Source organism: Vipera berus (assembly GCF_964194415.1).
Source record: "Vipera berus genome assembly, chromosome: 8".
NCBI lineage: Eukaryota > Metazoa > Chordata > Lepidosauria > Squamata > Viperidae > Vipera > Vipera berus.
This window is the reverse complement of record NC_138211.1, coordinates 17,985,192-18,011,292: the sequence shown is the minus strand read 5'-3', so window position 1 is coordinate 18,011,292 and position 26,101 is coordinate 17,985,192. Positions and strand designations below refer to the sequence as shown.

Genomic DNA, 26,101 nt, shown 5'->3' with positions numbered 1-26,101 from the left:
AATTACAGCCAAAAATGACACCGACTGATGACCGATGGCAGATACATGAGGGCTGAAATTAATTTGAATGAAACCAAGACCATGATATTAGAAATATAGGCCCCAAAGGAAAACAAAGCTATTGTTTTTCTATCATTTCTTCATTCTTCCCCGAAGATCTATTAAAGATAAAATCTATTCATTAATAGTCCTAAGGACTTGAAAGCACCTCAGAAAAACAGAAACCTAAGAGTAGAAAGATTCAAACCCAATAATAAGATTTGGATGCTCTACATGTAGCCCTTGCTCTTTTTATAGGCAAGACAAGTGGAAATGCACATTTTGCTTTTGTTTCAATTCAAATTTTAATTTAAAAAAAAAGTTAGTGAAAAGGAAGGAGCAAGACATTTTTCAAGTTACATATTCTTTTTTTTCTTGGAGATGAAAGAATTAAAAAAAAATCACAAATGGAAAGATGGTCAGAGGCTGATGGGCATCTCTTTAGAAGTACAAGAAAGCTTATTTATTACATCATTACAGCCCAGCAGCCTCTCTGCTATGCTTGTATTTGCAGGCATCTCTGCCAGTAAACACGCTTTATGGAATTTGTAAAGGAAAATACTGGCTTTATTTTAAACCAGAAACCAGGGGTGTCCAGCCTTAGCCACTTTTAGACCTGTGAACCTCAACTCCCAGAATTCCCCAGCTAGCATGGCTGGCTGGGGAATTCTGGGAGTTGAAGTCCACAGGTCTTAAAATGGCCACGTTTGGACACCTCTGCCATAAACCATCAGAATCGGGGGAGAGAAAACTCAGATGGAAGCTGCAAAGTGGTTAGTCCTGGAGATACTCTGGTCAAAAAAGAAAAGAGGCACAGGAATGGGTGTCCTTTTTAAAAAAAATAAAAATGAAAGGGTTCCCCCAGTAACCCTGAGCCTTGTCCACGTAGGCCCCGAGCAGCTGACAGCACCTTTATTTTTGTGAGAGTGTTTGGCACTCTGAGGTGTACTGTGTATTTCTCCTTCCAGTTTATTTGAATTTTTCTCCATGGGTGTCTTTTTTCTCTCTCTCTCTCTCATTTTTCTTTTTGCAAACAGTGGAAACCTGTCCCTCACGTAAGGGAAGGCTGTTCTCACAGCTAGAAGATCACTTCCGTGTGTGCAGTGTGTCCTGGAATTTGGTGCTGGTGTATCGTAAATGGAAACCTTTCTTGTTTATGGTGTCATCTGAGTGAAATCTTACCATCATGGAGTCACCAGCAGAGTAGACCTCTTCCGGAGGCTAGCAGAAAGGGGAAGATGAAAGAGAAATGGTTCAGGTGATGAGTGAGGTAGCAATAGCAATAGCACTCAGACTTATATACCGCTTCACAGCCTTCTCTAAATGGTTTACAGAGCCAGCATATTGCCCCCAAACAACCTGGATCCTCATTTATCGACCTTGGAAGGGTGGAAGGTTGAGTCAACCTTGAACTGGTCAGAATCGAACTGCCAAACTGCGGGCAGCCGGCAGTCAGCAGACGTAGCCTGCAGTACTGCATTCTAACCACTGCGCCACCACGGCTCATAACTTGTGATACCAGGATTCCACGAAGTCCTTATAATCTTTTTGTTTTGTTTTGTCTTGAGTGGTCCTTGGTGCTCTTTGGACCCCAAGGATTCCTTATTTCAACCCTGAGCTACAAATATTCTCCTTTTTTTTTCTTCAGTGGTTCCCAGACTTCCTTCGTTACACCTCCTACACATGGTACTATAATTGCTCAAAACTGGCGATGTTCTTTCCTTCATTTTTGAGATCAGGAACACATGAAACCATGAAGTAAAAACAAAAAGGGACCCGTGGACGCCTAATCTTCACGAAAGCAAAAAATCCCCACCACTTTGCTTTATTACCCCATTCCTTGCAACTTGTACAGAATGAGGTAACACCTAGAGCTTTATGTTAATGCTGGACATCATCATAAACACACACACACCCGCAAGAAACAAAATACAGGTAATCCTCAACTTACAACAGTCCGTTTAATGACCATCCAAAGTTACAACGGCACTTAAAAAAGTGACTTATGACCGTTTTGCACTCTTACAACTGTTGCAGCATCCCCAAGGCCATGGGGTCAAAATTCAGATGCTTGGTAACTGATTCATATTTATGACAGTTGTAGTGTCCCGGGGTCACATGATCAACTTTTGTGACTCTCTGACAAGGAAAGTCAATGGGGAAGCCAGATTCACTTAACAACCAGGTTATTAACAACTGCAATGATTCACTTAACAACTTTGGCACAAAAGGTTGTAAAGTGGGGCAAAACTCACTTAACAAATGTTTCACTTTGCAACATAAATTTTGGGCTCAATTGTGGTCATAAGTCAAGGACTACCTGTCATTATGAACAAATCATCTACAACGGGATGTGTGTTAAGTCTCCAGAACCTTATTTTATAGGCTGATTTCACAGAAAGATGTAAAAAAGGATTTATAGAGCCCATTAAAAGAACTTCCTCAAGACATATAAGGCCACGTTTACATGGACAGACCTTACGAATCAAAGCTGGACATCTTCTGTCTTATTAGCCAAAAGACACAAACCTGGAAGCTCCATTGTTCCAGAAATGAATTCCATAACAATGGAAATATCTGAATATATTGCCTCTGTTTTCAAACCACAGGATACTAATGTTCCAAGCTATCTCTGAAATCCCCACATTTTAAAAAGAACATTGCCAACCATCAACAATTTTGCAGAAAACATCATTCTAATCAGCAAGGGATATCGGTGTGCCACCAATTCATCACAGTGAATTACACAAGGGCTTAATATCTGCATGTATTCTGCATCCATTTTCCCCCCAAAACCAGATGAACATTCTCATCATATTTTTATGCCACACATAAGCACGGCGGAAAGAAATGCGAAATACAAAATATCTCACCCCAGAGCCACAGTAACGTCCAAGGCGTGGAGCTGTCCCATCATAGCCATCAAACAGCTCCATGTAATCATAACCACAGTCGGCCTCTTCCTCAATCTCAAACGTTTGGAAGATGAGTTCAACCCCATAGCCTTCCTCGGCCACAATCACCCATTCACAATCTGAACCCCCAGGATAGTTGTTGTCCCCAAATTGCGCGTGGGAATAGAGATCCTTGGTTTTCACTTCAGCTCGCACCTGGCCCCCACACTCTGGAAGCAACAAAACACACAAACATACATTAGGGACCTTGGTTAATCCAGAATTCGGTTAGAGGGAAAGGACAGACATCTACACACCAAGAAAGAAGACGGTCCCTTCCTGGTGGGCATGCAGCACAATAGAGGAGTCTTCTACCTACATGAATACAAGTTCTAGATTTTTCCTAATGGGGAAAAAGGACTAGAACAGTGATGGCAAACCTTTTAGAGACCAAGTGCCCAAACTACAACCCAAAACCCACTTATGTATCATTGGGTGCAGGGTAGGGGTGGCCCATTGGGTGGGCATGGCTGCGGTGGTAACAGCAGACTGGGTGGGACTAAAAAGTTCAATCAATCAATTCCAACGTTGTGAGATCTTTTTTTTCCTGCAAGAAGTTGAAATTGATTAATTGAACCTCTTTTTTTTTGCACACGACTGGGGCGACAATGTACGTGCCCACAGAGAGGGCTCTGCGTGCCACCTGTGGCACGCGTGCCATAGGTTTGCCACCATGGGACTAGAAGTAGTGGAACCTGGCTTATTTATTTGTTTAATAGTTGATTTCCATAGCTCCTCATCTCAGCCAGTGATTCTGGGCAGTGTACTTCGTAAAAAACACAAGACAATTAAAACAAAACAGTATAAAAGTTAATACCATATAATGGTTGCCAAGTAAAATAATTGCCATACATATTAATATAGATGAGCCAATAACACACTCAGGCCCCATCAGTGAAAGGCCAGCCGAGTCAGGGTCCTCCTGATCAATGAAGGGAGAATGTTCCTGACGGAGGGGGCTATGATAGAGAAGGCCACATCTCCTAGTCTCCGCCAGTCGATATTCCTTGACTAATGGAACCCTGCTGGACTGAACTGGACAGCAGAAATACTGCAATGCTCTCTACATGGGGCTTCCCTTGAAGACCACTCGGAGGCTCCAACTGGTACAGAATGCAGCCGCGAGAGTTGTCTTGGGAGTTTCCCGGTACTCCCATGTTACACCTTTGCTCCGTGAGCTGCATTGGTTACCAGTTGTCTTCCGGGTGAGGTTCAAGGTTTTGGTTATGATCTTCAAGTCCTTATATGGCATGGGTCCAGGATACCTCGAGGACCACCTGCTGCCGGCGTCAACTCCCCTCCGCCCTGTGCGTGCCCACAGAGAGGGTCTCCTCAGGGTGCCTCCGGTCAGGGAATGTCAACTGGTGGCCCCCAGGGGGAGGGCCTTCTCTGTGGGTGCTCCGGCACTATGGAACCAACTGCCGGTTGAGCTCCGGATGGCATCGGACCTTCGCTCCTTCCGCCGCGGGCTGAAGACCCACTTCTTTGAACTCGCTGGTCTGGCCTGATGGGGAGGGTTTTTTTAACGGGTTTTTTACTATTTTATTGTCATTGTATTTTAATTGGGCATTGGTTTAATCTCTTTTTAATTTTTGTACTGTTATTTATTTATATATGCCCTGTTAACCGCCCTGAGTCCTTCGGGAGAAGGGCGGTATAGAAATTGAATAAACCTAAACCTAAATACCCAGGAGAAGATGATCTCTTAGGTAACCAGTCTCAAGTCATGAAAAGCTTTCAAGATGACAACCAGCATCTTAAATTCCCTTCAGAAACATCCTGAGAGTCAATGCAACTCATGTAGTAGTGGCATTACCTGTGTCAAATATCTACTATCTAATATCTACACATGTAAGCAGTGTAAATGTAAGCGTTATGTGTGTCACCACCTACTACCCTTGCACCCACATTCAGCTGAAGCTTCCAAATGCTCTTTAAGTGCAGCCCTGTGTAGACCCATTGCAGTAATCCAGTCAAGAAGTTGTGACAGTATGAGACATTGTGAGCAAAGCCTCATACTGGTTCAACTATTCTACAACTGTTTTTTTTTTTTTGCTTTGATTGGCAGGAAAGGTTTAAACCGGCAATCTTTCCTAACCTCTATATCTGTCCTTTTTTTTTCTTTTTCTTTTTAAAAAAAGGTAGTTATCTGTCCATTGTTAGTGTTCTCATGTGCTCAAAGTCCTGATGGTCAAATTAATGCGTCTCAGTTTTCTTAACATTATGAAGAGAGACTGAAGAATGCAACATCTCCTTAAAATTTAATTCCACATAGAGGCTCCCCAAAGATTTATGCATTTATTATGGGGAAAGGATGAAAGGTAGCAGTCCTGATCTACCAACAACTTTGAGCTGTGATGATGGCAACATTGGAGGCATTCATCAGATTTAGAAGCATGTGCCTCACTTCAATTCTGTTTGAATACTGCCAACATTTAATAACAAACCAGCCCTGAGGCTTACCTGATGTGTAGGCTGCCTCAAAGCCTTTCTTTTGAATAGAGTTGTCTGAAAAAAATCTGAGGAACATCCTGTTGCTAGTAGAGATGATAGGATCTGGTTCTTTAGATCCACAAAATCGTCCCAGGACAGGAGCTTTAGCATCTTTTCCATTGTAAACCTCGAGGTGATCATATGTGCATTCCTGGTGGAGTTCAATATCCAGCTCTCTGAAGGTCTGAAAAAGAACTGCTGTTAAAAAAAGAAGAAAAAGAGAAGAGAGTGCACGTACAATACTTTCGAGTCCTATGAAATAAATTTAACGTAGAGAAAAGTAAGGTTTACACTTAGGCAGGCTAAACCAAATGCACAAGCAGAGATTAGGTGAAACCTGGCTCAAAGATTGAGAGGGATCTTGAAATCCTAGAGGACGAACATTTACTGTAAATATGCGGCAGCCAAAAAAGCTAATATGATCCTTGATTGCATAAACAGAGGCAAAGACTTACGATTGCATGAAGTATTAGTACTGGTTTATAAAACCTTCATAAGATCACACCTGGAATACTTCACCCAGTTTGGGTCACCAGATTGTAAAAAACGATGTTGAGACTTAGGAAAAAGTGCAGAAAAGAGCAACTAAAACAATTAAGGGCCTGGAGATTAAAACATATGAGGAACGTTTGCAGGAATTGGGTAGGGCCAGTCTAGAGAAAAGAAGGACTAGGGGTGACATGATAGCAGTCTTCCAGTATTTGAGGGGCTGCCACAAAGAGGAGGAGGTCAAACTTATTTTCCAAAGCACCAGAAGGCAAGACAAGAAACTAATCAAGGAGAGAAGCAGCCTAGAATTAAGGAGAAATTTCCTAACAGTGAAAACAATTAACCAGTGGTTCAGCTTGCCTTCAGAAATTATGAGTGCTCCAACACTGGAGGTTTTAAGACGATATTGGACAATCATTTGAAATGGTATAGGGTTTCCTACTTGAGCAGGAGGTTGGACTAGACAACCTCCAAGGTCCCTTCCAGCTGTATTCTGCATTCTGTTCTATTCTTTTGTCAGCAACTAATGTTAATGGAGAATTACTTTGAACTGGGCATAGTGAGTTGCAGGACATCACTTGTGAAATCAAGTAGCTGGCCATCCTACGTTTCCCGAATAATTTCATCTTGCCACTGGGAAGTTGTGTTCCCTAAGAATGTCAGACGTGACTCACACCATGGAATCCCAGTACATTTCCAATGCTTTGGACTTGAACTTCATCATGCCTACCTAGATATACTGTTGGCTGGTTCTATGTTGTTATGGGAATTGAATCATGACGCCTCTGGCTGACACAATTGTGGGAAGAACAGTACACTGTCATCCTCACAAATTTGGATGCCACTATCATATCTGAAATTGTGTAATCCGCAGAAGCCACGTGGGCCGGAGTTTTCCTGGATTAATGAAATGATGTGTGGGAGGACTGTAGAAGGAGACATGTTGTTCAGATAATGCTTAAGTTAGGATTTTGCTTCCTGATAAATTTTATTCTCTTTTATAGTCAGTGAAAGGACTTTCCTTTCTTTGATGCACAGCATGGAATAATAGTCCATTATGGGAAGGAGATCAGGATCTATTAATATTTGTGCCTATTGTTATCTTACTATCTTCTTCCTGGTACTTTACCAATTTGATATGGTGTCCTGGTGTAGTTGTTATTGCCCAGCTACATTCCTTCTTGCTTGGGTATTTATCAGGCCAGTTTGGACTGGTGATGGTTCCAGCGATGGATGTCATCTTGTGATCGCAGCCAGCTAGAATAAAAACAAGTTCATAAACAGACAAGTTCCAAAAGATTTCCTTCCTAAATCAATCCAGCTTGCATATATCCATCCAATGTAGAGTCACCGAATTGAGCGGTTAACAAATCTGACCTCATAGAAAGATAGCATCTTTCAACCAGGTTTAATCATACTTATTGAACCACATTTATCTACCTGAACCATGTGTATTTATCAGATTAGCATCGGCTTTCTTTTTTTTTTGTATATATATTTTATTAGAATTTTTTAAGATAACATAAATCATTCAGTAATTTGTAAACAGTATGTTGTCTGGGTAATATTTATAAGACAATCCTTAATAATTAATTTCTATGATCTATATTCCATATGTTAATTTCATTTGATTTCCCCTTTCTCCAAAGTATCTTTCTTTGCAAAACATTAGATTAAGACAGGGGTGTCAAACTCAATTTCATTGAGGGCCGCATCAGCATTGCGGTTGCCCTCAGGGGGCTGGGTGGGCGTGGCCAGGGTGGGCGTGGCCAGGGTGGGCGTGGCCTACTGGGTGGGCGTGGCTAGAGTGCGTATGGCCTACTGGGTGGGCGTGGCCAGCTCTACATCGTTTGCATCAAGGGTGCCTATGGGGGGGCCTGGGCAGGAGTGGGACAGATCTGAGGGTCTCTGGCAGGAGGAGGGTCTCTGGGCCAGGGCCAAGGCAGTGGGGGCCGTTCCCTCACTGTTTCCAGGATGGCTTCGCGGGCCGCATGAAACTGCTTCGCGGCCGGATCTGGCCCCCAGGCCTTGTGTTTGACATGTCTGGATTAAGACAATATAGTAGTTTCAATAATCCTATTTGTCATTTTAGTTGCCTTATCGTCAATCCTGTTACCGTGTTTATTTCAGCTTATTTCTCCCCCCAAATTCTAAATATTCTTACTAGTGACAATTTTTTCAACAGTTAACTGTATTTACATTGGTGGATTTAATTCTGTTTTTTCCGTATAAGCCCTCTCATGCTTTTATATTTCTTAATCAATAAGTAAAAAAAGTAGAAAGAGAAGAGAAAAAAGGAGAGGGACAAAAAAGAAGGAAAAAAAGAAAAAGAAGAAAGAAAAGGGAAACAAAGAGACAAGAGCACTGAGATACAAAAAATAACATACAACTTAAAATATGTATCCGTCCTAATTTAATATATATTTATTCCCTCAATTTCTTATTCTTTTTGACCATAGCTAAGAATGTATTTAATCTATTTAAACTTTAAGCTCTAATCATCTTTAAGTTCTAATCATCTAATCCTTTAACTCTCATTCAAAACACATTTTTATGCTTTTCTTATCGTCACATTTAAATAACTAAAACATTTGCTTTTGTTTAAATCATTTCAACTTTTTTTTTAACAGAAAGGAAAAAAAACACAATTATATTAGTTAAGGAAAAAAAATAAAAAAAATTCATCCCTCTAAGAGGAACATATTTCAAAGTTTTCCCATTTCTTTAGCCGTATTCAAACAAATGTTTCTTTTTTAAGTATTCTCTCTGATAAATTCCCAAATTTACAGAATAGTCTTCTGATATGAGACTTCCGGAAGCATTGGTCCCAACACAACTGAAAGATGCCAGATGGGGAAGACGCTAAGGCAGAAATATCCAACCTTAGCCACTTTAAGATTTGTGGACTTCAACTCTCGTGGCTGGCTGGGGAATTCTGGGAGTTGAAGTCCACAGGTCTTAGAGCGGCCAAGATCGGACACCCCTGATCTAAGACTTCAGGAGACATAAATGGCAAATGTTACAAACAAATGCTTTCCAAAAGACATGAAAGCGTACTATTTATTTTCACTAGTACCCGTGGACTGAAATAATCTGATCGGATATGTTATAGCTGTCCAAGACATGTCGTAGAAAGTGTGGTGATGACAGTTATCTAGAGCAGTGTTTTACAAACTTAGCAACTTTAAGATGGGTGGACTTCTGGGAGTTGAAGTCCATCCATCTTAAAGTTGCTGAGGTTGACAAAGACTACTGAAGAGTATGGGAACAAGAAAGATCATGATCAAGCGAATAAATATGGAAAGAAACAGCATGGCTATAAATGAACATTTCCTGGATGAGGAAAAGATACTATACTAGCAAGATACTATCAAAAAGAGCTCCAGTTCTGTTTTATGCCTCTCCAAAACCTTTGATCCGTTAAACCGGGAGCCACAGAATTTGGTAATACCGAAAAGATTTCCCATAGGAAATCTGGACAATAATCCGGGAGCCACAGAATTTGGTAATACTGAAAAGATTTTCCATAGGAAAAGGAGTGTTAAGCACTGGGGAAATCAGAAGATTCAGGCAGTTGATTCAAAGTGGGCTGGATCTCTTGTGGGCGTGCAGCAACTCACGACTGATGATGTGTTTGGCCCCTCCTTCGGGCTCAGTCTAGTCATCTCCTATAAGGAGTTAGACAGGATTGCACTCTATCCCCATGCCTGTTATGGAATCGACACATATTAAAATTGCCATGTTTGAAAAACACAGATTTATAGTGTAAGAGCTTATCTTGCAAAGTCACGGGATTTATTCTTAATTTTAATTTATATCCTGCCTTTATTAATTTTATAAACAACTCAAGATAGTGAACCCATCCAACCTCCCATCCTCCTCCTCTTTTCCTCACAGCGACGGCCCTGTGAGGTGGGTTGGGCGGGGCAAAAGGGATTGGCCCAAGGTCACCCAGCTGGCTTTCATAGCTAAGATGGGATTAGACCTCATAGTTTCTTAATTTCTAGCCCTGTGGCTTAATTACTAGACCAAAATGAAATGAATGAATGAATGTCACGCAACATATTGCCATTTTGGATATGGAAAGCATCCATGTAAGTAGACAACTTGACCCAAATAAGTTTTTTTTTTGCATATGGAGTTTAGTGAAACATTATGACCATAGTCTTTGGAGACTCAGAGCGGGAGCCCTTTTCATTAAGAAAATAAGGTGTATTACCTTCTTTACAGTCATGCTTGTTGTCATGTAGCACAAAGCCACTGCGGCACTGGCACTCATAGCTGCCAAAAGTGTTGAGACATTCATGCTGGCATCCCCCGTTATCCTTCGAACATTCATCTTTGTCTAGGAAAGAAGTGTCAACTGCTTAGCAAGCTTCTCTATATTGAGTCGCATGATCACTGCAGGTAACTTGATTACATCCACATCAGCTCAGTAATTTTTTTTAAAAAAGACAATTTCCTGCATTTGAACTCCTTTCTTAAAATCTATGCCTTACCACCTTCTTTGTGGCCTCTTCTTTAGTAGGAGTAGAACTCAATGAAACATGGAGCCAGTTAATTCGCTAAGCAGAATAAAATAGTTATTTTCCTCTTTTATTAATCTAGATGTATTATGCAATCGAATTTCCCCAGTGCCTTTACAAATTATTTGCAGATAATAATCGAGTTGTCAAGAAAGACTTCAGCCTAACTTTCTCCCGGGCACCAGAGTCTGGTATATAAACTGGGTATCTCTTATCACTGTTTGTGTCTCTTCAGTTTAGCCTTGGTCAAATCAAAAAATAAACTGTGGTTACTATTCTTAGGCTGTGCCTCTACGACTGCTATTGTTGCCCTGATCCAAATTTGACTTTTTAAATGCAAAAATAAGCTACAAAACCACAGGCGGCTCACACGCTCAGCCAACAACCAGGCTGATCTAGAAATAAATCTGCAAACACAACATCAGCATTCACCCAAAAGAGTAGAACGTAAGAGAAAACCGCACCGCACCCGCAGTTCTAGCCAACGAACAGCCGAAGTCCCATTTAGATCTAGAATGGGCATAACCATTACCTGCTTACTGGACAGAGGACTGAGTTTAAAAACAGACACAGCGACAACAAGGAGATGCAGAAAAGAGAACAGGAGACGGCATTCTTCTTTACTTAGCAACAGTAAATGTCACAGACACAATTAAAAAAAAATGCAAAATGAAATCAGCTGGTCTCATGACAACCCAGAGAAATTAAACGCTCCAGGGCATTAATTAATTAATTAATTAATTATTTAAAAAATAATAACTATCAGTTCAGTCAAGTAAGACTTTGAGGAGCATTGCCAGACAGTTGAACGTGGCCCTTTCTCTTGATAGTAAATGCTCCATGGTTAACACGGAACAAAGAGAAGGAGGTTCTCCCTATACTTTGGGGGGAGGAGGAACATGGGCGATCTGGTTCCTTTGAAGTTCCTGAGAAACAAACAGAAGGGTAGCCAAGTTCATTATTAGGCTTTTGTGCGCTTCTTCAGACGGAATTTCAAGCCAGGAGGACGCATTTTGGGCAGCTGAATCTTTTCTGAAATGAGATGGGGGGGGGGAAAGAAGGGGGAAAAAAGGTAAGAGAGAACGTTCATATAAACGAATAAGGTTATTTATTAAATAATCCATTGGAGGGGCATGCAGGAAAGAGGCCATACTCTTACAATAGCTATCAGAAACAGCCAAATGAAGAAGAAGCTAAGACACAGGTTGGCATACCGTTATAGGAAGAAGACTGCCAAAAGGAACAGCATTAAAATCTAGTAGAAGCCAAAGAGGAACTTATCAGCTGATTCAAGATAAACCATCATTCCAACATTTCTGGATAATCTTCAAAAGCAATAGCAAGTTATCTGAACCTTCGGAATAGAGAGAAGGTTGGTATCCAGAAAGAATGTGCCTCAAATGCCAAGAATTCTTGGAAGATGACAAGACCACTCCACCTCATCAGACCAGCAAACTGATCTGTCCTGACTGGGGATGAAATGTAAGAGATTAGCTTTGAGAAGGGGGTCCCAAGAATATAGACTTGAGAGTTCCAGACAAGACATCAGGACTAAATACTCCTAGTTCAGGGGTAGGCAACCTTGGCTCTTTTATGACTCATGGACTTCAACTCCCAAAATTCCTGAGCCAGAACAGCTGGCTCAGGAATTCTGGGAGTTGAAGTCCATGAGTCATAAAAGAGCCAAGGTTGCCTATCCCTGTCCTAGTTCAATTCCAGTTTCTAGGAATCAACAGCAGGAGGAGGAGGAGGACCAAGAAAAAGAACTCTTTCGCAAGCCCCTTTTTAACTAAAACAATGAATTACACCGTGTTCCCATCTGGCAGGTAGGACTAAGGCCATACAGGTGAGGCAGGCCTATTAACCACTTTTTAAGATTTCAGCAGCTATTTTGAAACTGGTCCCTTTTAGTGTCCCAATGATGTGGCTTGCATTTCTGTTTTGTGTGGTACTGCACAACTTTCACTAAAATTCTGGAACAGCAAATCTTTTCCTACCAGCTTTCAATTTTTCAGGGATGTGAGTTTTCCCTCCTACCCTTGAGAAGACAGTGACTCTGCATTTGCTGGACTGAAGGTGGAGTTTTATTGCTGAAACATCTGGTGCAAATCACACAAATCAACTGTAACTGCCTTCCATAGTCTACCCAACTTCAAAGTAACCCCCAGGGGCTTCCAGACAAGGCTTTTATTATAAAAATCATCCTGGGTTTCTTTATAGCATTTGATACAAGCAATCCAGACATTACCATTCATCATTTGGCTTATTACCATTGTCATTCAGGATAGCTTATGATACCATTACCATAACTGTCTCCATTTTTAGGACAGTGGTGGGATTCAAATAGGTGAACAACCGGTTCTCTGTGTGGATGCCGCTTCCGGAAGTCCAATCTGGGCCTGGGCAACAAAAAATTAGCTACCGGTTCTAGTGAACTGGTGCGAACTGGCTGAATCCCACCACTGATTTAGGAGGGGAAAATTAAATGGCTGCACAATGTCCATTGATAGGAGCATGGTGGCTCGCGTGGTTAGGATGCTGGCTTGACAAGCAGCAAATTCATGTTTGACACCCGAGTGCTGTTGCGGGATGGGGTGAGTGCCTGTCCTTCAGCTCCATGCTGGGAGCATGAAAGGAGCCCCCAGCTGGGCATCCCCCAGACAATGGTGATGTCACCAGCTAATCCTTTCAACCTGGAAGTGCTTTGGTGCCTCTGACACAAGTGCAATATGATGAGCATAATCATGACTCTCCATCCAGAAGCCCAAGGCTGAGCGGTTTGCATGCATCTGAATGCAGTATATGGGCTATTCCCAACTAAATCTGTGGTCCTGGCTTTTCTCAGCCAGAATGTGGAAATAACAGTGTCAATGTTCACTTAGGAAGTGGGTCAAACTGAACCAGCTTTCTCTGCACATATCTCAGAACAATAGTTTATGACAAGTGATGATGAATCTATGATGCAAGTGTCACAGGTGTCACACAACATTTTGGGTGACACACCAGTGTTCACCAGCACCCGCCATCAACTATTCTCAAAAGCATGCCCTGTTCTTGTGTGATTTTTGGAGGCTGTGGAGATTGTATGAGAATGGGGTGTGGTCTTGTGTGTCCTCCAGAAACTCTGGAAGACACACATGTTAAGGATGAAACTTTGGCAGTTGCATGCCTCTACATTTCAATTGGCCTTCAGATTAAGGAGGGGAGGTGTCACTTTCAAGTGAATTAGATCAGGGGTCCTCAACCTGCGGGCCATGGCCCACTTCTGGGCTGTGGCCTGCAGAACAGGGGATGCACGTGTGTGCACGCCCTCACACCCCCACTTGGGCTAGCACCAATACCACTATGAAAACAGGATGCCGCGAAGTGAAAATGGGGTGGGGTGCTAACAAGTGTCACATGAGTGCTAGCACCACCCTGTTTGCATCATGTGTGCTCGCGGCCCCGTTGTGTGTGCATGCGTGCATGTAAAATGCTTCCCCCTTCCTTTCCCTCCAGTCTTCCAACCAAGAAAGGTCGGAGACCTCTGGATTAGATGGAGAAACAAAACTTCTATGGTTCAGCGGAAGACCAGGTGTGGATTTGAAGCAGATGGTTCTCATAACAAAGAAAACTTGTCTATATGGACTATGTAAGACATTGGGGGTTTGGCTGAGAAAATTATTGTTTCAGTTTATGAACTGGTGTTGGAACCTCAGAGTCAGTTTTGCTTTGACATACCCATGCAGTGTATTCAATAAGCAGAAAGATTTTCGGAGATGGAATAAACCTTGAGTTTATTTGGATTCTTGAGCTGGATGTTGACAGTGTGAGAAGGCCATGCTCTTGAGCAATCTCCAAACATCATGTGAGAATGGGGTGTGCTTTCACGTGGTTTTCAGAGGGTGCAAATGCTGTAAAAGAGTGTTCTTTGAAGCTGATTCAAGAACGAAGGCCTGGGTGACCCAGCATGGTCAACAGAAAGAGGATAGTGTGTATGGCAGATCATACACTTGATATGGGGATCACACAAATGATTGGACTGTATTTTTAAAAAAATAAATGAATGTGTTCCCCTTTTGTTTGGGTGTGCAACTTGGTGTGTGAGAGAGAAACACACCAGCGGGGTCCAATTAGGCATTTTCTGAATTGACACTTTAAGGCCAAAAAAGTGCACCAGGACTTATGCAAATATGTGTTCTTCACTACTACTAATCACCATAGCCCATTAGGGGATTTTGATCTTGAAATGATACTAACCAAGTACTATTTCAGCCCCACACGGAGTACCCTAATTAAACACCCTCAGCATAAGGGAAACACACATGCTACACACTTCCATTGCATGTGTAAATCAAAGCAGAAGCTCACAAACGGAAGCCTAAAGAGGAAATGTGTGTGAACCACAAACACTGATCGGCAAATAAAGTGAATCACAAGCAAACATAAACAAAAGGGCCATCCCCGTTTTCAGCAATTTATACCAAGCTAAGATGGAACATTCCAAATGTGCTGGGAAAACTACTGATAAATGCCATAGTTTTACAATAATCTCAATATTATTTCAGATGAAACAGTCATGTAAAGAGGGATCTTACCTGAATTCTGAATTTGTCAGCCAGCAAGTTGTTGAGCAGCTTTCCTGATGAATCATCAGAGAAACACCAGATTCTTGCAGCACTTTCCATCTTATTTTTCATTTAGCAGCAGTGATATAAAATGGCTTGCTTACCATCACCTCTTAGAATTTCCCAGAATATTTTGCTCACTTCTTGTTTTGCTCAGTGGGAGTTTCATACTATCCAATATTTCCACAAATGGGCTCAACTTCCTTACCACCCAACAACTCTTTCTTTTATCATAGATAGTCCTTGACTTTTTGAGCCCAACATGTCTGTTGCTACGTTAGACGTTGGTTAAGTGAGTTTTGCCCCATTATACGACCTTTCTTGTCACAGTTCTTAAGTGAATGACTGCGGTTGTGTAGTTAGTAACACAGTTGTTAAGGGAATCTGGCTTCCCCCTTGACGTTGCTTGTCAGAAGGTTGCAAAAGGGGATCATATGACCCTGCAACCATCATAAATACGAGTCGGTCACCAAGAGTCTGAATTTTGATCCATGGGGATGCTGAAATGGTTGTAAGTGTGAAAAATGGTCAAGTCACTTTTTTCAGTCAAGTTGTAACTTCAAACAGTCACTAAATGAACTGTTATAAGTCGAGGACTGCCTGCATTTTGAAATACTGAGGATGATTACAAGAGAGTCTAAGGACCCTTTTAAACAGCACTTTCTCTGTTCCCTAATTCCTCCAATGCAGTTTCAAGCAGACTTGCGGATGGACCACAAAATATAGACAACATGTTAAGAATCCAGCCAAACCACCAGGACTCTACATTTCTCTCTCTTTAACTGAACAATCAAAGGCTGGAAAAAAGCCTCAGGCCATCAGGGTATGGCCAAGTAAATTTCAAAGAAAAAGGACATGAAATAAACTTTTAGTTCATGTCTGATTCTTGTCACTTGCAAAACAAACCAATCAGCCCTGGGAGTTCTTCGTGGGATTAAAATGCTGGGCTACCTATCTTTCCTCCTTTATTTCTTTTTTTTTTTTTTAAAAAAAACCCATATTTTTTATTTTTTTAAAATTCCATTTATATCCCACCCTTCTCCGAAGACTCAGGGCGGCTTACAATCTAAAGCACAAATCAATGTGCTTAGCTATGAACATGGTAGGATATTATGTCACTTACTTTGCAACCAATTTTTTTCCCTAAAGACTGTTGTAGGCTATAGTGGCAGTTGAAAAAGGAAAGAGCAAGGAACTAATCCTCATGTAACAACAGTTCATTTAGCACACAGGTCTTCAAACTTGGCCCTTTTATGACTTGTGGACTTCAACTCCCAGAATTCTTCAGCCAGGCACTGGCTGAGGAATTCTGGGAGTTGAAGTCCACAAGTCATAAAAGGGCCAAGTTTGAAGACCCCTGATTTAGCAATTGTCCAAAGTTATGATGGTGCTGAAAAACTGACTTATGACCAGTACTTCCACTTACGTCCATCACAGCTTTCCTGTGGCCACTTGTGCTATTTGTGACCTTCCCAGCTGACTGCCACCAAGTTAATCAGGAAGACAGCAGGAGTCACAAGTCACTGCCACAAGATGTCACTCAAAAGCTGCAATGGGGACTGCCAGAATCGCCATCCCTACTAAGTTGGGTGGTTCACTCATATTTTTTTATTTTATTCAGAAAATTAAAATACAAAATACAAGGGGGAGGGAAACAGGGGGGGGATAATATCTGGGGTTTTTGTCCTTTTAACTCACGTCTTTTTAAATGTTTCTGTCTACTTTTGTTTTGTCTTGTTAATTATTTTTCCTTTGCATTTTGTACAGAGAATGAGGTGGATGGATGGAGTCACTGAAGCAGGAGGCGTGAGCCTAAATGGACTCCAGAAGATGGTAGAGGACAGGAAGGCCTGCAGGAACGTTGTCCATGGGGTTGCGATGGGTCGGATACAACTTCGCAACTAACAACAACAACTTTAATTTTCTGAACAAAATAAAAAGAATTGGCTAAGTAACGGTCATGCGATATTTTACTTAACCACTTCAATTGATTAAGTGAAGATAAGTGAAGTACAATGGCGTTGCTGCTCTTGGTTAGGACTGTTAAGCAAGAACTACCTGTAAAAGGTTTTCCTTTTAGTCTGCAAGTACTGGAACTCTTTGTAAAAAAATATTTCTAACCTGTTCTATATCTTTCTCCCAACTAGAAAAATTAAGAAAACCAGACAATTCTTACAGGAGCTATTTGAGGAGCTGAAGCTCAGAAGGTGGGAATGAATGGAAAATTAGTTACCTGCAGAACTCCAGGCTTGCAAAAATGGAGATAAAGCCCTCCCTCCTTCTTTGGCCAATGTGGTTTACATTGCAGGTTATCCAGAAATGAATTAAGCTATTTATTTTTCAAACCCAGCAATGTTATGAAATCACCGAGGTGGGGAAGGCCTTTTTGTAATTGGAGCGTAATCCCTGGGTCAAAGAGCCTTTAGAACGGCTCTTTAATCGCTTAGCAAAAATAATCAACTATGAAACTGAAGTGAGAAATATCCTTGGGCAGCGAACCCAACTTTGGCTTCGTCTTTTCACTGGAGATCAAAAATGTGACGCCAACACTAGGTGAAAAGAGAGAAAAGGGAAGGAAACGGTTTGCAGCTTCGTGTTTTTAATATCTGTCAAGACAAATGACATTGCATTGATTTGCATAATTCAATCTTAACTGAATCCACTACTGTCTAGATGTGTTGGACTACAATTCCCATTACCCTCAACGTCTGCCAGATGGGGAAAGTTGATATGATCCTGCATATTCATCATGAATGGATGCCACTGGTAGATACCAGTATAATGGTATACAGAGATATACATGATAATACACAGTATAATAAATTGCAGGGGCTGATTGCCAACATGCAGTACCTGGAGAATTGCTCTATATTTAGCAAAATCTAAGTCCAATGTGTGAAAAAAATAAAAGAACTTTGTTTTCCATTCTGGATATATTTTCTTTCCTCCTTTTAAAAATGAAAGGGAAAAAAAGGAGAATGGGCCACCAATTTTATCCATTGTGAGTCTTTTGGTGTCGACCTTAGGAGTCGTGGTGGCGCAGGGGTTAGAATGCAGTATTGCAGGCTAATTCTGCCCACAGACTGGAGTTTGGTCCTGACCGGCTCAAGGTTGACTCAGCCTTCCACCCTTCCGAGGTTGGTAAAATGAGGACCCAGACTGTTGGGGGCAATAGGCTGACTCTGAAAATTGCTTAGAGAGGGTTGTGAAGCACTGTGAAGCGGTGTATAAGTCTAAGCGCTATTGCTACTGCTGTTTCTTCATAAAGGATTGGACAAACAACAGTGCCCTTTGCTAATCCACAAAGGAAACAGAGCTTCCCTATGAAAGAGAGCACATGAGGAATGTGCATATTTGTGCAGGATGGTTGCACAAATAAACTAAACAATTAAATAAAACCAATACAAATCCAGAGGGCTGAAGTCACTTTCCATGGGGATCTGCTGACTGTGAGATGAAAGACCCCCTTCTTATAGGACTTCGATAGGAACTTTACCTCTTGTTTTATTTTTGCCCTCCTTTGCAGCTATGAGAGAAGGAGGGTAGAAAAGGACAGGGGTGCATAAGCCCCTTCCCCAGCCCAGCCCAGGGACGATGACCTTAAAGTAGGACAAAGAAAAAGCAAGCCAGGTACTTACCCTGCTGCCCTTGAGATCTTCTTGGCCGACTTGGTTCTAGGAATCTTCCTGGCTTCTTGATTGCTGGAGGAATCCTTGAAAGCTTTACGGGCCTTGTGTTTATTTTTATTTTTTTTCATCATATCATATCCCAACTCCAACTAAATCACTTTTGGTCTAACTGAAAGTTCCCCAGTTACCTGTGTAGGTAGTTCTCAACTTACGATCACAATAGAGACGGGAAAATTAATCATTCAGAGGTGCAGTCATTAAATGAGGCATCACAAGATTGCACCCAGTGTTATGACCTTTTTTTTAACCATGGTCATTAAGCAAATCACCATGCTCATCGAGACATCATGTGACCATGTGATCTTCCTGCTGGCTTTCCCATTAACTTTGCTGGTCAGAAGCTGGCTGGGAAAGTCATAAATGGCCTTCATTAGATTGCAGGACACTGCAAAATCTTGTAAATGTGCCACAGTTGACAAGTGCCCAAATCATATTTATGTGACCATCTGAATGCAGTGATGGTCATAAGTGTGAAGAATGATTGTAAGCCACTTTTTCAGTGCTACCATAATTTTGGATGGTCATTAAATGATGTCAAGGAATCTCTGTATAGGACAGTGCTATTCATCAACTATGTCTTAGAATAGACCTTGGTTTATTCAAGATCGTTGGTAAATCATCAACTATGTCTTAGAATAGACCTTGGTTTATTCAAGATCATTGGTAAATCATCAACTATGTCTTAGAATAGACCTTGGTTTATTCAAGATCATTGGTAAATCATCAACTATGTCTTAGAATAGACCTTGGTTTATTCAAGATCTTTGGTAAATCATCAACTATGTCTTAGAATAGACCTTGGTTTATTCAAGATCATTGGTAAATCATTAACTATGTCTTAGAATAGACCTTGGTTTATTCAAGATCTTTGGTAAATCATCAACTATGTCTTAGAATAGACCTTGGTTTATTCAAGATCTTTGGTGAAAATGTACAGGTAATCTAGCAACTATAACTGGGGGGTCAACAACAAAGTGGTCACTAAGTGAAATCACAACTGTGCTTACAAACTGACTTTCCTTTGGTTTACAGATTTGCAAAGGTGATAAATGAATTGGAGGTAAGGTAACTTTTTCATCACCGCTGTAAATGTGAACAATCACTATACTGGTTTACCTGTACTAAGTACTCACGAGATACTTTCTGAGCTGTGAAGACAATAGTGGTGCATCATGAAATAATTGTGGGAGAGGAGGAAAGGGATCAAGAATGTGAAAGGTTGTACACATGTTAAAATCATCCTATTTAGTTAACAGCTTAGATTAATCCAACGGGCTGCCATTCTATTTTATAGATCAGCATGGTTTTTGGTTTTAAAAAATACAGGTAGTCCTCAACTCACGACCACAATTGAGCCCAAAATTTTTGTTCCTAAGTGAGAACAGTGGTTAAGTGAGTTTTGCTCCATTTTATGACCTTTCTCACCACAGTTCCTAAGTAAATCCCAGCAGTTGTTAAGTTAGCAACTCAGCTATTAAGTGAATCTGGTGTCCCCATTGACTTTCCTTGTCAGAAAGTCACAAAAGGTGATCACATGACCCTGGGACACTGCAACCGTCATAAATACGAGTGATTGGCCAAGCACCTGAAGTGACCATGGGGATGCTGCAACGGTCATAAGCGTGAAAAAATGGCCGTAAGTCACTTTTTTTGGTGCCGTTGTAACTTCAAACAGTCACTAAAGGAACTGTTGTAATTCAAGGACTGCCTGTACTGCTCAGAATTTAGGCCTTGGCAGCCATTAGCCAAGGTCTAAACCATGGCTGGGGAACCTTGGCCCTTTTACGACTTGTGGACTTCAACTCCCAGAATTCCTGAGCCAGCATGGCTGGCTCAAGAATTCTGGAAGTTGAAGTCCACAAATCATAAAAGAGCCAAGGTTCCCCACCCCTGGTCTAAGCACTGTTGACATGGCCTGCCTCTCCATAAAAACAGGAACCATCATTTTTACTTGGTATTTCAGCAATTTCTATGGTGTGAATTCCGGCCACTTGTGTTAGCCAGATCAGCCTGCAAAGAGATTCTGCTTGGATAAACGTTCTCCCCAAGCGAAGATGCCTTCTTTGCAGTGATACATAAGTAACGCCACATTGAAACACAAGACAACATAAGCAGGTAATGGTTTCCCAAAATCATCTCCTTTTTTTTCCTGAGATCCCAGCAAGTATTAAAATAGTTTGGCTACATATGGTTGACTCAAGCAAGGTGGGGAAGGGGGAATGGAAGTCTTGCTCCCTCTTACATGCCACACATAATACACAAAACACACAGATTGTTTCTGCAAGAAGACAGACAACCTTCAAAACTGTTCCCTCTAAAAATAAAAAAAAAGAAATGGGTGCTCCCTTATCAGCTAGCCTACATCAAGTTGGTCAAGGCAAGCAGAGCGATGGGGAAGGTGCTGTTGATCTGGCCTCTTCAGCAAGAAGCCTGCAATTGGACTCTGGGAAGCAGGGTGTGAAAGAGAAAGAAATACGTCACTAGACCAAGCCAAAGAGAGAAGGCAGGGAAACTTGGACTTTAACAGAAGCAGGAGCAGCTGTCCATCTGTGGAGTTTAAAGCCTTGGTGAGTCAGCTAGCGAGATTGAAATAACATGGAGCTAGAGGAGGCAGTGCCTTAAAAAGAGAGGAAAGTGTTGGGGGCTTTCAATGCTTAAAATGGGCTTGTCTGGTTTCGAACTTGCACTACTAACTGTAGCTCTGAGATCCAGCTTTTCCAAAGTAGGGCTTATAATAGGAAGGGAAGGGAAGGGAAGGGAAGGGAAGGGAGGAGAGGAGAGGAGAGGAGAGGAGAGGAGAGGAGAGGAGAGGAGAGGAGAGGAGAGAAGAGAAGAGAAGAGAAGAGAAGAGAGGAGAGGAGAAGAGAAGAGAAGAGAAGAGAAGAGAAGAGAAGAGAAGAGAAGAGAAGAGAAGAGAAGAGAAGAGAAGAGAAGAGAAGAGAAGGGAAGGGAAGAGAAGAGAAGAGAAGAGAAGAGAAGAGAAGAGAAGAAGTTGATTTTGGTCATAGACCAAAAAAGACCATTTACAGAATGCAGAATAACAGAATTGGAGGGGATCTTGGAGGCCTTCTAGTCCAACCCCTTGCTTAAGCAGGAGTCCCTATGCCATTTTGGACTAATGACGGTGCAATCTCTTCTTAAAAGCCTGCAATGATGGAGCACCCACAAGAGAAGGAGGAGGAAGAGGAAGAGGAAGAGGAGGAGGAGGAGGAGGAGGAGGAGGAGGAGGAGGAGGAGAAGAAGAAGAAGAAGAAGAAGAAGAAGAAGAAGAAGAAGAAGAAGAAGAAGAAGAAGAAGAAGAGGAGGAGGAGGAGGAGGAGGAGGAGCTGGATGCTATGGAGCAAGGACAAGGAACTTTAGAACATGATGGAGTAGCCTTAATTTTGCCCAGTGATGTGTTTCCCAATGTGCAATCACCACAACTGTTTCCTTCAGGGGTTATGCCAATAAAACTAAGGCCAGAATTCCTTTTCTAAGAATTTAAAATCTTCCATTTGGAGGAATCAGGCATTGCATCCTCTACACTTAATCAACGGTTTAAAAACAGAGTGTTAGTTGCTGGATTGGGAAGAAGCAGGAGACAGGCAGGCATGCTTTCAAGAGACCAGGTGGCTCTACCTGAGAAGAAGTGAGCTCGGAAGCCTTTCTTGGAAACGGTGTTGTCAGACTTGAATTCAATGCGCATGTTGTTGTACTGGGAGGTGATCACGTCGGGCTTCTCTGCTCCACAAAACTTCCCATGGAGCTTGGCTTCAGAAGTGAGGCCGCTGCGCACTTCTACAAAGTCATACTTGCACACCTGATGGGAAAGGCAAAAGGAAATATTTCCCTGGTTTGGGAGAAGGAGAAGAAGGTGGGCAGAAGCGGCCACAGCCCAGAGTTTGTTCTGTAGCTTCCCTTTGGCTACGTGAGACCATCCTCCCAGAAATCTTTGAGAGTCTTTAACAGCACTGCTATTGGTTTAATTCATTCAGAAAAAGTTTTCTTATTAGATCAGGGCTGGGCAGCTATGGCCATTTATGACTTGTGGACTTCAACTTCCAGAATTCCTGACCAGCCATTGAAGTCCACAGGTGTTAAAGGGACTGTAGTTGCCCATCTCTGTGGATCACGGAGAATGATTCTCTTTTTTTAAAAAAAATACTACCTTTTTAGGCCAACATAATACCAATAGCCCCATCTCAACCAACTTCATTAATTCTTCCAACTTTTCTTTCAAAGCAATTATTCCAATAGCTACTGGATTAATCAATCACCTGTCCAGAACTAACAATCCATAATGCAGAAACATAGGAGTTCTAGGACATGGAAGTAAAGCCATTTTGGTGACTGTCCTGCTATTGCAGAATAATCTTGTTCATAAATCACCCTTCTACCTTCAGAAAGCAGTATAAAACCCCAGTGCACTACATCTTCTATATTGTTTATTTAATGGACATCCCATCCTCCACCGCTGAAAATCAACAGTAGCTCAAGAGTTCCCAGATATCCCTCTGTGCTAACCTAGAAGCTTCTTTCTAAAGGACCACGCTCACCTCATTGCCTTCTGTCTCAAAGTAGTCAAATAGCAGGGATATGCGATATTGAGTGGGTGCCACCAGCTGCCAAATACAGTTCTTGTTGGGTGGATATTCCTTCGGCCATCCAGGACTTGTGATGGAGCCATTCAGTTTGGTGAGGAACCCGCCACAGGCAGCTGCCAGATACAAAAGCGAACATGGAGGCTGACTCAGTCTCCTGCCTGGTAGATTATCGACAGTTGTGAATTTCTAATTCTAGGAGTAAATGAGGGTGATCAGATTTCTTCACTAGGCACCACCAAAGTGCCTTCTTTTACAGCAAGGTCTCCAAACCTGGCCACTTTCAAGAATCGTGGGCTTCATCTCCAGAATCCCCAGGCAGGACTTCAACTCCCAGAATTCTCTAGACTGAGAAATTCTGGCAATTGAAGTCCACAAGTCTTCAAGTTGCCAAGTTTGGAGATCCCTGGTCTAGAGGCTCCTTTTCATATCCAACAATTATTGCCGGCTGCTTTGGCTACATGAGGTTTGGTGAGCTTTTTCAGGAGGAAAGGCTTTGAAATCAGGCTATGCAGGTTTTCAGATTTTACTCTAAAAAGGTTCTTCATTAGAAGGTTAATGTAAAGATCTTTCTAGATCAGGGGTCTTCAAACTTGGCCCTTTTAGGACTTGTGGACTTCAACTCCCAGAATTCCTCAGCCAGGCACACTGGCTGAGAAAATCTGGGAGTTCAAGTCCACAAGTCCCAAAAGGGCCAAGTTTGAAGACCCCTGTTCTAGATCATGTTATGGTCTGCCTTTATGGAACTGAATTCACATTGCTGTAATACAAAGCCCCCTTTTTTAAAAAAAACTGGCCTCTGTCTGCCTAATTCTGTCTCTAAAAAGGTTTGTCAGGACTCTAAATCTGAATGTGTGATGGGTAGGGTTGAATCAGTACCCCCATTCTGAGGAGTTGTCCATACACAATACTCTGAATTGATACACCCTTCTTTCTGAATTATTCCAATTGTACTGGGAAAGACAATATTTTCTTTTTTATTAGCTAATGAATTCACAGAAATGTTTAAAAAGTGGCAAATTTTGCTCAGTTATGATCCCAGTAAGGAAATTTTGGGTATAAATCAAATGTGGTGCCCCACATTAGAAAGAATTAGCTATATTCATCTGTCTGTCTGTCTGTCTGTCTGTCTGTCTGTCTGTCTGTCTGTCTGTCTGTTTGCCTGCCTGCCTGCCTGCCTGCCTGTCTGTCTGTCTGTCTAACTATCTATCTCTAAGGCTTTCACTTTGTCAGTAACCTCCAGGCTGTATCAGACTAGACCACAGGTCTGCAACCCGCGGCTCCGGAGCCACATGTGGCTCTTTCAGCCATCTCCTGCGGCTCCCAGTCTTCTGCCAAGTGCAGTCCCCCCAAAAAAAGTGGGGCTAAAAAAGTTCAACCAATCAATTCAAATATGCAGGGTAGGTGCATATCTCGCCTTGGCTCCACTCTTCAGTCAAACCCTGTTCTGCACATGCGCGCATGTACACACATTTTTTTGCGGCTCCCAGTTTTTCCTTTTGTGAGGGAACCGGTTCTGAGTGGCTCTTTCACTGTTTCAGGTTGCTGACCCCTGGACTAGACTGATATAACCTAACTTGTAAACCGCTCTAATATCAGATAAAAGGTGTTATAGATGTAGCCAGGATCGATAATATTTGATGCTAAGGCAAGATTACATATTCTTCTATTAGTTTTTTAGATTCATAATGGCTTCTCTTGTATTCTTCTGTGGCTTTATTGTACCACAAGCTGTTTTTGGCTGAATTTGATGACGAAAATAGGGGTACACATAATCCTTGACCTATAGCCACAATTTTGACCAGAATTACCATTGCTAAGCAATGTGGTTCTTAAGTGAGTCACGTCTGATTTCACGACCTTTTTGGGGGGTTTTTTGGTGCCAAAGTCGTTTAGTGAGTTACTGCAGTTCTCAAGGGAATCATGGGGTCGGCATGCAAACCCCATTTCCCCCATTGAGTTGTTTTCATGGGAAAGGCAAGAATGGTTGCTGGGAAGATTGCAAATGGCATTACAAGACGCTGGGACATTGCAACTCTCGTGACTCCATGTCTGTTGCCTTAATTTTGATTATTTGGGGATGTTGCGCGAGTTGTGGCTACCGGCCGCAAACCACTTTTTCAGTGCCACTGTACCTTTGAACGATCACTAAAGGGATGGTTGTAAGTGGAGGACCACCTATATACCTTCTCGGAACAAGAACAGAGGCTTTCTCAAGATGCTCACCTTCGCACTTGCGTTTGTCAGGAGCCAACTCGTAGCCAGGCTCACAGGCACATTTGTAGCTACCCAGAGTATTCACACAACGCTGCTCACAGCCACCGTTGTTGGGTCTAGAGCACTCATCCACTTCTGGAATGACAAAAGCAGTGGCGTTGCGGTTTATTTCTTTTTTGGCCTAGGCCGTAGGCTAAGACGGTAGCCTCTCTCTAACGCTACGGCGTTCTGTTTGCAACCTCAGCAGGAATAAGTCAACTTTTCTTGTGTTCCATCCCTGTCAGCTAAAGAAGGGGCTACTTTGATGAAGAGAGAGAAAAATGAGTGAAAGAGGAGGAGGATCAAATCCCCATGGCCTAGGACAGGGGTCTTCAAACTTGGCCCTTTGATGACTTGTGGACTTCAACTCCCAGAATTCCTCAGCCAGGCACGGGTGCCTGGCTGAGGAATTCTGGGAGTTGAAGTCCACAAGTCATCAAAGGGCCAAGTTTGAGGACCCCTGGTCTA

General features: G+C 42.1%; 1 protein-coding gene across 1 annotated transcript in view; it reads right to left on the bottom strand.

The window, feature by feature from the left end:
• Nucleotides 1-337: 337 nt before the first annotated feature.
• BMP1 (bone morphogenetic protein 1) overlaps nucleotides 338-26,101 on the bottom strand; it is a 137,072-nt gene continuing 111,308 nt past the window's right edge. Inside the window, exons 13-20 of the mRNA XM_081333738.1 lie at nucleotides 25,604-25,729; nucleotides 23,333-23,493; nucleotides 22,416-22,596; nucleotides 10,195-10,320; nucleotides 7,105-7,232; nucleotides 5,457-5,670; nucleotides 2,913-3,163; nucleotides 338-1,260 (exon numbers count right to left, since the gene is read on the bottom strand). Of these exons, the coding sequence (XP_081189864.1) occupies nucleotides 1,126-1,260; nucleotides 2,913-3,163; nucleotides 5,457-5,670; nucleotides 7,105-7,232; nucleotides 10,195-10,320; nucleotides 22,416-22,596; nucleotides 23,333-23,493; nucleotides 25,604-25,729 (1,322 nt within the window). The 3' untranslated portion in view covers nucleotides 338-1,125. The remainder of the gene's footprint in view (nucleotides 1,261-2,912; nucleotides 3,164-5,456; nucleotides 5,671-7,104; nucleotides 7,233-10,194; nucleotides 10,321-22,415; nucleotides 22,597-23,332; nucleotides 23,494-25,603; nucleotides 25,730-26,101) is intronic.